Source organism: Budorcas taxicolor, chromosome X (assembly GCF_023091745.1).
Source record: "Budorcas taxicolor isolate Tak-1 chromosome X, Takin1.1, whole genome shotgun sequence".
Taxonomy (NCBI): domain Eukaryota; kingdom Metazoa; phylum Chordata; class Mammalia; order Artiodactyla; family Bovidae; genus Budorcas; species Budorcas taxicolor.
Genome location: NC_068935.1, coordinates 118,344,196 through 118,357,235, shown reverse-complemented (window position 1 = coordinate 118,357,235; position 13,040 = coordinate 118,344,196). Strand labels below are relative to the sequence as shown.

General features: G+C 45.8%; 1 protein-coding gene across 1 annotated transcript; it reads left to right on the top strand.

Moving 5' to 3' along the window:
* Positions 1 to 2,867: 2,867 nt before the first annotated feature.
* LOC128069639 (melanoma-associated antigen B18-like) lies at positions 2,868 to 4,919 on the top strand. The gene is given in 4 exon segments (XM_052662760.1): positions 2,868 to 2,962; positions 3,872 to 3,929; positions 4,026 to 4,161; positions 4,204 to 4,919. Coding segments are annotated over 4 exon segments (1,005 nt in total).
* The last annotated feature ends 8,121 nt before the right edge of the window (positions 4,920 to 13,040 follow it).

Genomic DNA, 13,040 nt, shown 5'->3' with positions numbered 1-13,040 from the left:
GAAAAGAGGAGCTACATCGCTCATCATGAAAGAAATGCAGATCAAAATTACAATGGGGTGTCGCCTCATACAGGTCAGAATGGTCATCATCAAAATTTGTACAAGCAGTAAATGCTGGGGAGAGTTTAGAGAAAAGGTGGGAATGGAAACTGATATAGCCACTATGGAGAACACTAGGGAGGTTCCTTTAAAAACTAGGATTAAAACTACCATATGTCCCAGCAATAGAAATACTCGGCATATACACCGAGAAAAGAAGAATTGAAAAGACACGTGTATCCAATGTTCATTGCAGCACTACTTCCAATAGACAGGGCATGGAAGCAAAGTAGACTTCAACTGACAGATGACTGGATAGTGAAGTTGTGGTAGCCACATACAATGGAATATTAGCCATAAAAAGGAGCAAATTTAAGTCACTTGTAGTGAGGTAGATGCACCTAGAGCCTGTTTACAGAGCGAAGAAAGTTAGAAACAGAAAAGTAACGTACATTAACGCATATACATGAAAAGTAGGAACGATACTCACGAACCTATCTGAAGGGTGGGAATAGTGACATGGATGTGGAGAATGGACCTGTGGACACAGCAAGGGAAGGCGTGGGTAGGACCAACTGAGAGCGTGGCACTGACAAATATAGAGTCCCATGTGTCCAAAAGATAGCTGGCGGGAAACTGCTATATAATACAGGGAGCTCAGCCTGGTGCTGTGTGCCAGCCTAGAGGGGTGAGATGAGGGTGTGGGAGGAAGTCTCATCAGGCAGGAGGACTATGTATACGTAACGCTGATGCATCCTGTTGTATAGCAGAAACAACAGAACATTACAAAGCAAGTATCTGTCGATTAAAACAACCTTTTAAAAGTCTACTAATTTAAAACTAGAAAAAAAATAGAAGAACACATAGCCAGTACAGAGTTACATGCACCAATGCAAAATGAATAAAAGTTAGCAATAATGAAAAGCAAACTATCATGGTAAGAATTTGATCCTCGAATTGAAATTCTTAAGAAACGGGCACAGAAAATATTGACACATATAAGTAACTTCAGAAACCTGGCATAAAAAAGATCAAGACAGCAAAATCAAGAGACTGGTCTGGAAGAATTGACAATACTGAGACCATGTAATAGAAAACACACCATAAACAAAAGCAACAATATGAAAAATGTAGCTACAAAGAAACCTTAGAAAAATGCATGCAGTCTACACGACGGCAACAAGAAGAATTTCCTGAGTGCCTTAGGAAAAAGAAATCTCAAACAGAATAGTATGTTATGTGTATTCATGAGGACACATTCTAAGACTGTCGATTTTCCTTAAATCCTTTACAGATTTAGTACCACATCCAGAGTAGCTGACACCACAATCACACGTGGGCGGCTGTTTCCTGTACCCAGAACAAACCATGGAAAACTTATACAAGGAATAAGGACAACTAGCAGCAAAAGCAAGAACACAAAAGAAATAATCCCTGAGGAACAATAAGTCTCCACTGAACTTGACCCTATGAGTGCCCAGGTTGGGGAGTATTCTGAGGCTGACACAGGTGTGTCGGCCACAGAGGCAGCAGACAACAGGATCAGCTGGAAAAGGCTTTAAACTGGAGTGGTTGGTTCATTCCCTGGGCCATGGGACCATGAGCCTCTACTGCTTCACTGAAGGAACCTGAGGCAGCATCTCAGAGCCCCATCCCAGGATCATGGGGCACCAAAGTTTGGGATGGACATGGCAGTATGGCCCAGAGGTCATGCAATAACCAGCACAAGCTTTGTTAGTGGATGACAACTGGCCCTTGTAAATGGTCAGCTTAAGAGACTGCACACATGGAAATAAAAGAGAAAAGCTTGTATCACAGTAATTGTACAAAAGGACAGGAATTCATCTCAGAACTTTCGAGCAATGCCCCTGCACTCGACGAAGAGCCGACAGTGAGAACCGTCAGGCTAAGGAGCCCCTTCACTTTCTCTGCTGGGATTGTGTGGAGCATGGTTGGGGACAGGGGTGGTTTTATACCAGAAAGGGAAGGGTTTCCAGGCTCCACCTGCAGTCAACATGAAGATCCTGAGTGAGATGTGAGGGATTCCACTTCACAGAAGCCATTCTCCCATCCTTCCCTCTTGCTTACCTTACCTGCAGCAGCCATTTCCAGGAAGCCTTAGGCAGAAGCAATCAGATGAGATGCCAGTGTGCTTCTCACCAGGAGTGTGGGGATTTGACATCTTCCAGGTGAGGCCTTGCCCTCAGGTCAGCAGACAGCACATAAGGCAGCATTACGGTCAGGGGAAGACAAGGATAGTGGACAGAGAGCATCACTCAGCACACAGGAAGGAGCCCCAGAGTGCCCTCACTGTCTCTGAGCAGCGCCAGGAAGGCTGTCAGGCTCAGGCTCCCAAATTCTTCCTGCTTGGTTTACTGAGAGAAGTGAGAGGCAAGGAGTGAGGCCAGTTGACTGAGATCAGCAGAGACATCCGAGAACTCACTATGAGTCATAGAAGGGACCACATCCCCCCTCTTGCCGGGAACTCCCCCAGAACCCCGCCCACCCAGGCCGTGCCCCTGCTGTCCTCCTGGAGCCCAGAAGCACGATAGGAAGTGACGGCCCCCTATCCACGATGGGGTGTGATGCCATCTTTGAGAGGACTGCTATCTTTGAGAGCTGTTGTAGCTGTGCCCAGAGGGAGGAGTCCGAGGTCTCATCAGGGGTCCAAGTTGGAGGTTACATGAGCTACAAGTGCACTGGATAGTTACAAAGATACGCCCTGGCACTCCCAACACATTTTCCATCCGAAAAGTGGGGACTTCACAGCCCCCCGGCAACCCGCACCTGCTCTAGGCCTGTAGGCTCGGGCCTGGCTTTTAGGTGCAATGTCCATCGGCTACGAACGCAGGTTCTCGGGACATAACCTGGGTCCAGGGGTGGTGGATATGGGTGCGGGGCTGGTGGACCCTGGCTCTGTTCAGTGGGAGGGAAGTCCGGGATTCTGTGGAGTGAAGGAGGGACCCATGGGGTGACTGAGTGTCTCAACACACCAGATTGGCAGCCACCCCTAACCCCTTACCCAGCATGACTTGGCCGGAGAGCAACCAGTCAGCATCTGGGCAGTTCTAAAGGCTGAGGGGCTCCCTGACTACGATCGCCAACACAGGACACTCGGGGAAGAAGGGACCTCATTCCTAAGGGCTGGCAGCCGGTCAGCAGAGGGAGCATGTCAGGGCTCGGGAGGATTCAGGGTAATGACCATCCTCCGCATCACAAGGCCGACTCAGGACCCTCCCCTGTAGCCAGCACTTCCTCCCAGCCAAACATGGGAATGGTTTGGTGGTCTGCCTGGGGAGGTTGCAGCTTGGTTGTGAAGGGGCAGCCTGGAGACAGCAGAAGGGCGGGTCCCGGCTCCCTCCATTGGGGGCCTGAACATTCCCTCCTCTCATTGTCTGAGGTGACAGGGAAGGTGGCACCATCAACTTCAAAGCAAGAGAGGGAACAAGGTGGGTGGGTTTGGTGGTGGTGGGGGGGGATAAGAGGGAGTCTTGCCCCAGTTTTCATCATAACTCTGAAATGTGAACTGAAAGGACCTGCCTCCCCAGCCAGCCCCGACAGGCCTCCCTCTAATGCCCAGGCAGGGCTGTCTGGCTGCACCCCACCAATCACTCTCACTTCTTACTCAGCAGTCTCAAGGGAGGGGCTCACCAGGAGAACACGAGACTTGTGGGTCCTAGAGCACTGGCCTCAAGGACCCCTCAGAGGTGGCTTGGGTTCAAGCCAGGGAGGAATCTCCTCACTGAAGTTGCTCACCACATCTGCTTGTCCTTCCTCTAGGGGCCCTCCTTGCCTGCCACCCTGCCCGTATGTGCCTGTGATCCATAACCAGTGTCACCATGCCTCGGAGGCACAAGAGCAAGTACTATGTCCGTGTGAAATTCCACCAGGTCCAGGGGGAAACTCAGTGACCCCAGGAGGCCCAGACCACTGCTGCTGCAGCCCCCAAAGAGGAGTGCCCCTCCTCCTCTTCGTCTGTCCCTCAGGGTTCTACCCTGAGCTCCCCTGCTATTGGGGATCACCAGGAGCTTCTGGGAGCCATGGCCCCTAGCTCTCCTGATGCAGGGCCTTCCTGTGCAGGATCTGATGAAGGTGCCCAGGGCCCAGAGGAGGAAAGTGCAGGTGCCTCCCAGGCAGCCCCTGCCACTTAGAGCCCTCGCAAAGATCCTCGGACCAGGAAGGCCAGCATGCTGGTGGAGTTCCTGCTGGAGAAGTATACTAAGAAGGAGCCAATCTCGCAGCATGCCCTGCTGAAGGTCGTTGGCAGGAAGTATAGGTAGCACTTCCTTGAGATCCTCAGGAGAGCCTCTGAGCGCATGGAGCTGGTATTTGGCCTGAAGCTGACGGTAGTCGGCCGTAGCATGATCATCTACGCTCTCATCTACAAGCTCAACCTCGGCGGCGATGAAGGTCTGAGTGAGGGGGGTGGTCTGCCCAAGTCCGGTTTCCTCATGGTGCTCCTGGGCATTATCTTCAGGAAGAGTAACCACGCCCCCGGGGAGGATGTCTGGGAATTCCTCAGTGTGTTGGGGGTCTATACTGGGAGGAGGCACTGGATCTTTGGGGAGCCCAGAAGGCTCATCACCAAAGATCTGGTGCAGAAGAAGTACCTGAAGTATCGACAGGTGCCCAATAGCGATCCTCCGCACTACGAGTTCCTGTGGGGCCTGAGAGCTTGTGTTGAGACCAATAAGATGAAGGTGTTGGAGGTGCTGGCCAAGATCCACGATACTGTCCCGACTTCCTTCCCAGACCTCTATGCCGAGGCTCTGAGAGATCAGGCGGAGAGAGCAGGGCTGAGAGGCATTGCCAGGGCTCCAACAATGGCTGAAGCCAGTGCTCCTTCCAGGGCCAAGTCCTACAGCTCCTCCCACATCTAGGGAGGGAGGCCCGGACACTTTCTACCCTTCTGTGTTGGAACAGAGCTGTCAGGCTCCTAAATAGTAGAGAGTAGTAGGGTGGCGGGAACAAAACTTGTATGTTCTTTATAGTTTTATGGAGTAAGGGAGTTTAGGTACAACTCATTTTTAAAAATATATATCTTTTTTCCTTCATCCATAGGAGAAATATCTAGTGAAAGTTGATTTAAAGTAGATTAAGGAGATGAGGGAGGAGTTTAGTATTTCAAATGTTAATTACTTTTCATAAAGTTTATTGTGCCTCAGAATACAAATGTATTAATCATATAAATCACATTGTTTGCTGTTTTAAAGTTTTGAAAGCCACAGGTTGGGTATATGTAAAACACACTGAACATACTGAATATGTTGTTCACCATCTACACAAGGTGAGATGACAATGGAATAGAATTTTCTCAAAGAGTAGTGAAGCTCCTAGATAGTGCAGGTTAGTAGGGGTCAAGCAAACAAAGTTTAGATCTCTATTTTCTTCCTGATTTAAACTGGTAACTTCTGCATATTATTTATTTCATTTTTATTGAATATTTTTACTTCTAACAGATTCTTTTTCTTCAGAATATTGACTTGTAATGATATTCCAGTTTTATTTATTGCTGTTTTAGGATTTTTAAAGTTACAGTTTTGGTAGATGTAAAAGAAATTCATGAACCATCTGTATGTCTTTATGGTCTGGAAGTAGGTAATATGTTGCTGAAAGAGAGATTTTCATGGTAATGTGAAACGTGACCACAGATAACATTGAGAAACCAAAAAACAAGCAAATATAAAGGAAAAAGCTTTTAATTTGTAGTTTGCCTTATTTCCTCTAACCCTTTTTTTTGGTAAAATATAATATCTTTTGCCTTAATTTAGCTCATTTAAGAGTATTTATTTCTTATGTCCCAGTGCACTGCGTATCTACTGGATAAAAATAACCTCAGATAGGAAGATGGTATTTTGGAGGTTCATAATAATCATGACTTCCATTAAATTAAAGACCAGTGTTTCTTAATCAGTATGACTCTGCTTTATATGTAGTACATGCATTCCAGCATTCATGCAGGATAGGATTTAGCAGACTCCATTTATAGATGGATAACTTGCAATTGTCTCAAGTTCACAAGACTGGTAAAGTGACCTTCATCAGACAAGTCCCCTGATGTGCACTAGTTCAGAGTCCTTCCCTTTCTTTGCAAGAGCAAGAACTGAGGAAATCTCTTTTCACCAGTGACATATTTGGTACCGTGATTAGGATTGCTGCCACGGTGAACTCCAGTGGTCTTGGCCAAACTGCTGGCTGGAGACCCCTGACTTTCGCTCTCTCTCTCCCATGAACACTTGCTTGCTGTCACTCTCTGCTTTTTTCTGTTCCATGACCCACAGGGCAAGGTCTGGGTCAGCTCACTGTGTCATGGCTCCCCTCAATTAAGAGCTGCAAGGAGGACGCCCAGGCTGTGCATCCCCAAAGAACGCTTGGGTGGCAGTTGACACTGTCCTTAGGCCTGGTAGACACAGAATTTCCAATGGTGAAGGCGCCCACTGAGGCCAAGACTTTTCTCCTCTCATCTTTGTCATTTCCTCTATGGCTCTATCCACTCTGATGTGAGAAGTTTAACCGAGAAGACTGCATGATGTTCAAATTAAGACCGAATAAATAATCAGGGACTTGATTGGGTGAGTTTCTTCTCTGTAAGTCCTCGAGTCCAATTCCCTCCCTAAACATTCTTAATCCGAGTGTGTTTCCAGGACCAGAACGGCATTAGGGACCAAAACTGGGGGACTCTGCATCCTTCTCTAGATTTTTGACCTACCTCACCACTCCCTGACCTTACACTGTGGAAGATTCCCTCCCTTCTTGGGGGTCTCAAGCAGATTTTATCAATCCCAGGGCAGAGGCAGTAAGCGAGCACCTTTCTCAGCAGGCTTAGGACTCTCTGCCTAGGAGACACTCCACTTCTCCCAAGATCCACAATCAGGAACTTCAACCTCCCCCACTTCATAGCTCTACACCTTCCCTCATATCCTTGATTTCTCTTCTATCCTGCTCTCCAGACTTCTCAGACTGTCCTTGATCCTTGAGCCTCCTTGTTGGTTAGGTGTTGCTTCTTTCATTCTTAATGTGGTTAGTCGCTAAGTCATGTCCAACCCTTTGTGGCCCCTTGGACTGAAGCCCACCTGGATCCTCTGTCCACGGGATTTCCCAGGCAACAATATTTGAGTGGATTACCATTTCCTTCTTTAGTGTGCCTTCCCAATCCTGTGATTGAACCCACATCTCCTGCATTGCAGGTGGATTCTTAGCAAGGAGCCACTTCAGGAGTCCAAAGAGGAGCCCTCTCCAAGATCACAACGAGAATACCATGAGGGGAACTTTTGCCCAGTATTGTTGTCACTGCCTTGTGGTACTCTAGTCCCACCTTTCAGCTCTGTGTCTTTTTCTTTTACTTCAGTGATAATGGTAAACTCTTTAGTTGGCTCAGAACCTAGGTCTCATCCCTCCCACTCTGAAGATTTTAGGCCCTTGGATGTTGGTCATTCTTCCTCCCACTGGCTTCTGTTCCTTTTCGAGACTAACCCAAGGGCCCTCCTCAGGCTCACCAATCAGGTAGATTTCAGGTGCTCACAGGCAACCCACTGTTGACACTGGGAATGCACCAGAACAAATAACTCCCATTGGTCCCTGTCTTGTGACATCCTAACTGAAAAATGGGAGGCAAGGGCGGAAGTCCCATGCATCCAAATGTTCATGATCCTATTCCAAAATCCATGTCTAAAGAACTCTTTTTAACTCCTGTGAAAGCACTTACACCCCTTTCAAAGTGCCTCCTTCTCCACCAGGAGACCGATGTTTTATATGATCAGCTTATTAGTCCACTTTCCCAAGAACCACAACCAGGGACTGCTACCTCCCAGTTCTGAGCAGGGGGTGGGGGGGGGGGCAGTCTGCCAGACCATCCTCCTCTAATGTACCATCTAGGCAGCTGGAGACCTAAGACTCCCGAAAATCAACTCATATATTTTGCCTTTGGGATACTCAGTGATAGAGGTAGGGTTGAGGAGGCAAAAAGGATTCAGGGACAACAGCAAAAAGCATCATTACACAAAGTGACAGCTCAAACCCCTCCACTACCTTAGTGTTACTCTCCCTTAACAAAGCCAACAGCAGGGACAGAATCCAGGAAGCCTGGATCAGAGCCACTGTCTTGTGCAGAAAGGATGGATCTTCGTACAGCCAGGAGGGTGACTGGAAGGTCGAATGCTCCCTGTTTGGGAAAAGTCCACCAGTACCCTACCCGACAGATGTACAAATGAGAGGGCCTCCAGAAGCATGACCACAGTCTCTCCAGTCCTATAGGAGACTCGAGGCTGCCAAACCAAGCAGGCCAAGGGAACCGAAGACTGATGAAGCCTGGGAACCTCTGTGGCTCCCAAAGGATACCTGGTCATTTCCCCAGAGGAGCCTCAGGTAACCCTTGATGTGGCAGGGAAGACAGTTATTTTATATGCGGGGCAGCTACCTGGTGCTGATTTGCCTTGGCCCTTGGCCCTCGGCCCTCCAATCCTCCATGATGATGAGGATGGAAGGAAGGTCCCAGACCAAGTGACCTGCCCCTCCCCTCAAGTCCTTGCTAGGAAAGTTTACCTTTGATCATCAGTTTCTGATCATGTATGACTACCCCCTCCTCTTGTTGGGAAGAAACTTGCTCACTAAATTCCAGGCAAGAGTCCAAGCTGGAGACCCTCATGGAGAAGACACCCAGCAAGAGAAATGATTGCTCTTAGCTGGGGGAGCCTGCCTCCATATTACAGGGACAGAATAGCATAGGATACAGGTAGCTGTCCCAAGTGACTCGGTGGAAAAGTGTGAATCTGCAGTGTGGGAGACAAAGGTTCAATCCCTGGGTGTGGAACATTCCCTGGAGGAGGAAACGGCTACCCATTCCAGGATTCCTGCCTGGAGAATCCCACGGATAGAGAGCCTGGAGTGCTGAAGTTCATGGGCTTGCAGAGTCAGACATGAATGAGGGCCTGAGCACAGACAGACAGAGAGACGGGTAGCTGCAGAAGTCTAGTAGGGGCCTAGAGATAGAGAAACCTAGGGACCTTTGGGAGACCAGTATAAGTTACTGATCGCTCAAGAAATGTATCAGAAAGTCGTGAAAGGTAGCAGGCTTGCTTAAATATAAAGCCGTAAATGAAACATGACAGATGCTCCAGTCCCATATGTAAAAGAGGAATGTCACCACCCTTCTACTGATTTGAAGAAGTATTATGATAATGCGAGCTTGACCTCATAGGGTCAGACACTCTCCTGCCCCAAAGGAAGCGGGAGTGAGTTATGTAAGCCTGACCTCTATTCAAAGAAGGCAGTCTTTCCCCCTCGTTCACTTTCCTTTGATTATAAAATGCAGCCCACTTAATCCTCAGGGCAGAGCTCCATTACCTGCCTGCTTGCATTTCTTACAAGCGTCCTATATTAATACATCTATTTCTTGTCTAACACTTTGCCTTTCTGAATTCCTTCTGTGCTGAGACACAAAGAACCTAAGCCTCAGTAAGTCTAGGCACTAGGTGAGAGATTCTAATTAAAAGACCATGCTTCAGGTCCCAAACAGGATTTTGGCTGGATTCAAGTCCCGGCCAGGTGGGTTTCAGTCCCAGCCATGTGGGCTCAAGTCCCAGCCTGAGGTAAATATTTTCAAACAGAGGAGGTCTCCATGCCACCCTGTCCAAATTTTTCAACTTTGGCCTATTAAACTGGTTCACAGTGCTAGAACTAAAGTCACTTTCTTCTGCATTTCTATGCACCTAGTCTCCCAGTATCTTTCCCTTTGTGTGTACAAATCCAGACACTGTATGCCACAAATGCCTCCACTTTGTGTGGTTATAAAATTCAAACTGATGGTGCCTGCAGGGTTGGGATGGAAAAAAAAAAAAAGAAAAAATGGTCTAAAAATTATCTGGCTACCTTTAGAAAGGGGGCTTCCCTGGTGGCTCAGAGAGTAAAGAATCTACCTGCAATGAAGGACACCCAGGTTTGATCCCTGGGTTGGGAAGGGCCCCTGGAGAAGGGAAAGGCAACCCATTCTAGTATTCTTGCCTCAGAAATCCTATGAACAGTGGTGCCTGGCCTGCTACAGTCAATGTTGTTGCAAAGAATCAGACAGGACTCAACAACAAGCTCCTAACATCTCTTCTCCTTCACCACTTCTTCTTGTGTTTCTCCCATTTTCCCACATTTTGGGAGAGGTCTTGTTGATGTCTGACAGAAGAGAATCCTTCCTGCCCTACAGCTTCTAAAGTTTTTCCACTTTGTAAAGGATCTAGATTCCACATTTTCCTTATTTTACAGATGAAGAATTTGCATCTGGTTCCATGACTGTGGAGAAAGGACACACAAACTATCTCTTTGTTATTGTAATAACTCTGATTTATGGATTTGAAAAAAATTTAAATTATTACATATCAGCCCTTCCCACAGTCTTCTCATGATCTTTATAATAAAATATAAATCACCTTTCACTGTCTGAGAGGTTACTGTTGAATGAAAAGATGTCTGTGTTACTAAGAATGTTGCAAACATTGCTGGCAAATACCAACAGGATAAGATGACTTAACCACAAAGATCACCGGCAGTTTCAACTATCCCCTGTGTTTCTTTTGTTGCTGAAGTTAGTATGCTCCCCTTTCAGCAGATATGGTGTCTATCCTTTTTAGACTTTTCCACTTCTTGTAACTCAGAGATTATCTCTTGCCTCTCTTTCTGTGTTTACATAAGCATTTCCTCATATCCTATTGTCTTTGTATATAGCTCTGCATTTTATTTTAAATCACTGCCTCTATCAGAAGCATATTCTAATCAGGTGACTTAGTCAACTGCAATGGGCTTAGGCAGGCTGTCCTATAAGGAGAGAAAAGCTGGACACTAGCAACTGAACCACGAGTTGCAGCCTCCTTGTTTATTTCAAACCCTTTATTTTGAAAGAATAGAGCCATAAATTGTAAAAACAATTATGGTCAAGATTGAAGGCGGGAGGAGAAGGGGACGACAGAGGATGAGATTTGTTGGATGGCATCATGGACTCAATGGACATCAGTTTGAGTAAGCTCCAGGAGTTGGTGATGGACAGGAAAGCCTGGCATGCTACAATCCATGGGGTCACAAAGAGTTGGACACGACTGAGAGACTGAATTGAACTGAATTGAGTGATGGTGAACACCTTTTCATGGACCCGTTGGCCTTTTGTATGTCTTCTTTGGAGAAATATCTATTCAGCTCTTTTACTTCTAATCAATAGATATGTCAAGGTGATGGGTGCCACTCCTATGGTTACATTACAGTACCTGGTGGCATTCCTTTGATCACAGACATTATTTTAGAAGACGTTATTTTGCTAGTGGATATGTTCTTACTTCCCTACCTACCTTGAATAAGAAATCTGTCAAGTTTGGAACTACCTATAAAAAGGGCAATGTGTCATGGAACTGCAAGCTGAGATTAGGAACAGAGAACTGCAAAAACTATTGGCATGAACAACTCTGTCCAAACATCTGCATTAAGAAGCTTGACTGACCTCTAGCATGGTTTCAGCAGCAACCTAAGGCCATATTCTAGGACAACTCGTCTACTCCTGAATTCCTGTTTAGAAAATTTCAAGGCTACCAAAGGAATCTGTTCCAGGCAACATCTGACATAAGCCCCTCATCTTCCTTTACTGAGAGTGTCTATTTAAAAGAAAGAAAAAAAAAACAACCCTCACAATTACAAATCCTTCCTCTGTCTCTTTGAGATGTATGTATCTCCTACAACCCAGGAGTTTCTTTCTCAAAGACCTGAAAGCCTTTCCATTGAAATGTAACGGGAAAGAAGGGCAGAGCCTTTGTCTCCAGTTTCTGTGGGAAATGTGAATTCAAATAACAGAAAGACCAACAGTTCAATTTTAAAAAATAAGTAAAGGACTTGAAGAGATATTTCTACAGAAAAAGATAAACCAGTCACAAAAAAGTATATGAAAAGATGCTCAGGATCATTAGAAAAATGTATATAAGAACACAATGGGATACCGTTGGATCCCTCCTGTGTTGCAGGTAGGAATGCAAAATGGTTCAGCCTCTCTGGAAAACAGTTTGGGAGCTCCTCAAATTTAAAGAAAAAAATTACCATAGGACTCCGCAGTTCTATTCCTAGGTATATGATTTACACAATTTAGAACTTATAATCAAACAAATATTTCTACACAAATATTTAAAGATGCATTATTCATAAAAGTCCCAAACTGAAAACAATCCAAAATTTCTATCAACAAATAACCAAAATGTTGTATATTCTTAAAATGGAATAGGATTCAGTCATAAAGAGGAATGAAGTACTAATAACTAAGAGACCATGGATGAGCCTTGGAAACATTATGCTAAATGAAAAGGTCACATACTATATGAGACCATTTATATGAATTATCCAGGATAAGCAAATTCAAAGTGACAGAGCACAGACTGATGCTTCCAGGGACTAGGGAATAATGTGAATGAGAAGCAATTTTTTAAAGGGTAAGAGGTAAAGTAAGCAGATAGAGTAGGTGGTTCTGGAGAAAGAGAACTTGGCATGGCTTTCTTGACATAAGAGACGCCATTTTTGGCCTAAGTCATTTTGCGATCGAAGCCTCTGGACAATGTTTACCCTTGAACAGACATCAGTGATAATGAACTTAAGGAAACAAAAGAATGCAGCAATGAGTGACTGTTATCAGGCAGGAGTAGTATCAGTAGCAAAGGTAATAAATCAGTTGTAAATACTCCTGGTCCTTTCAAGGATAAACATGAGCGGGAAGCACACCCTTCAGCTGTTTTGCAGAATTCAAATCCCCCTCAAGTGATCGACCTCAAGATCAACCGGAACCGAAGGAATGGTGATTTTATCTTTTCTGACCTTCATGACTTCAATCACCTGTAAAGCTTGGACTCCATCGAACTTTGTGTCAACTCTATGCTGAACTCTCTGCTGCTCAAGCCCCTTCATGAATATGTATGTACCCTTAGCTTAAAATTTCCCCAATTTTGCTGTCTAGGGAAACACTGCTTTGGGAATGATCCCTGCTGTTCTTA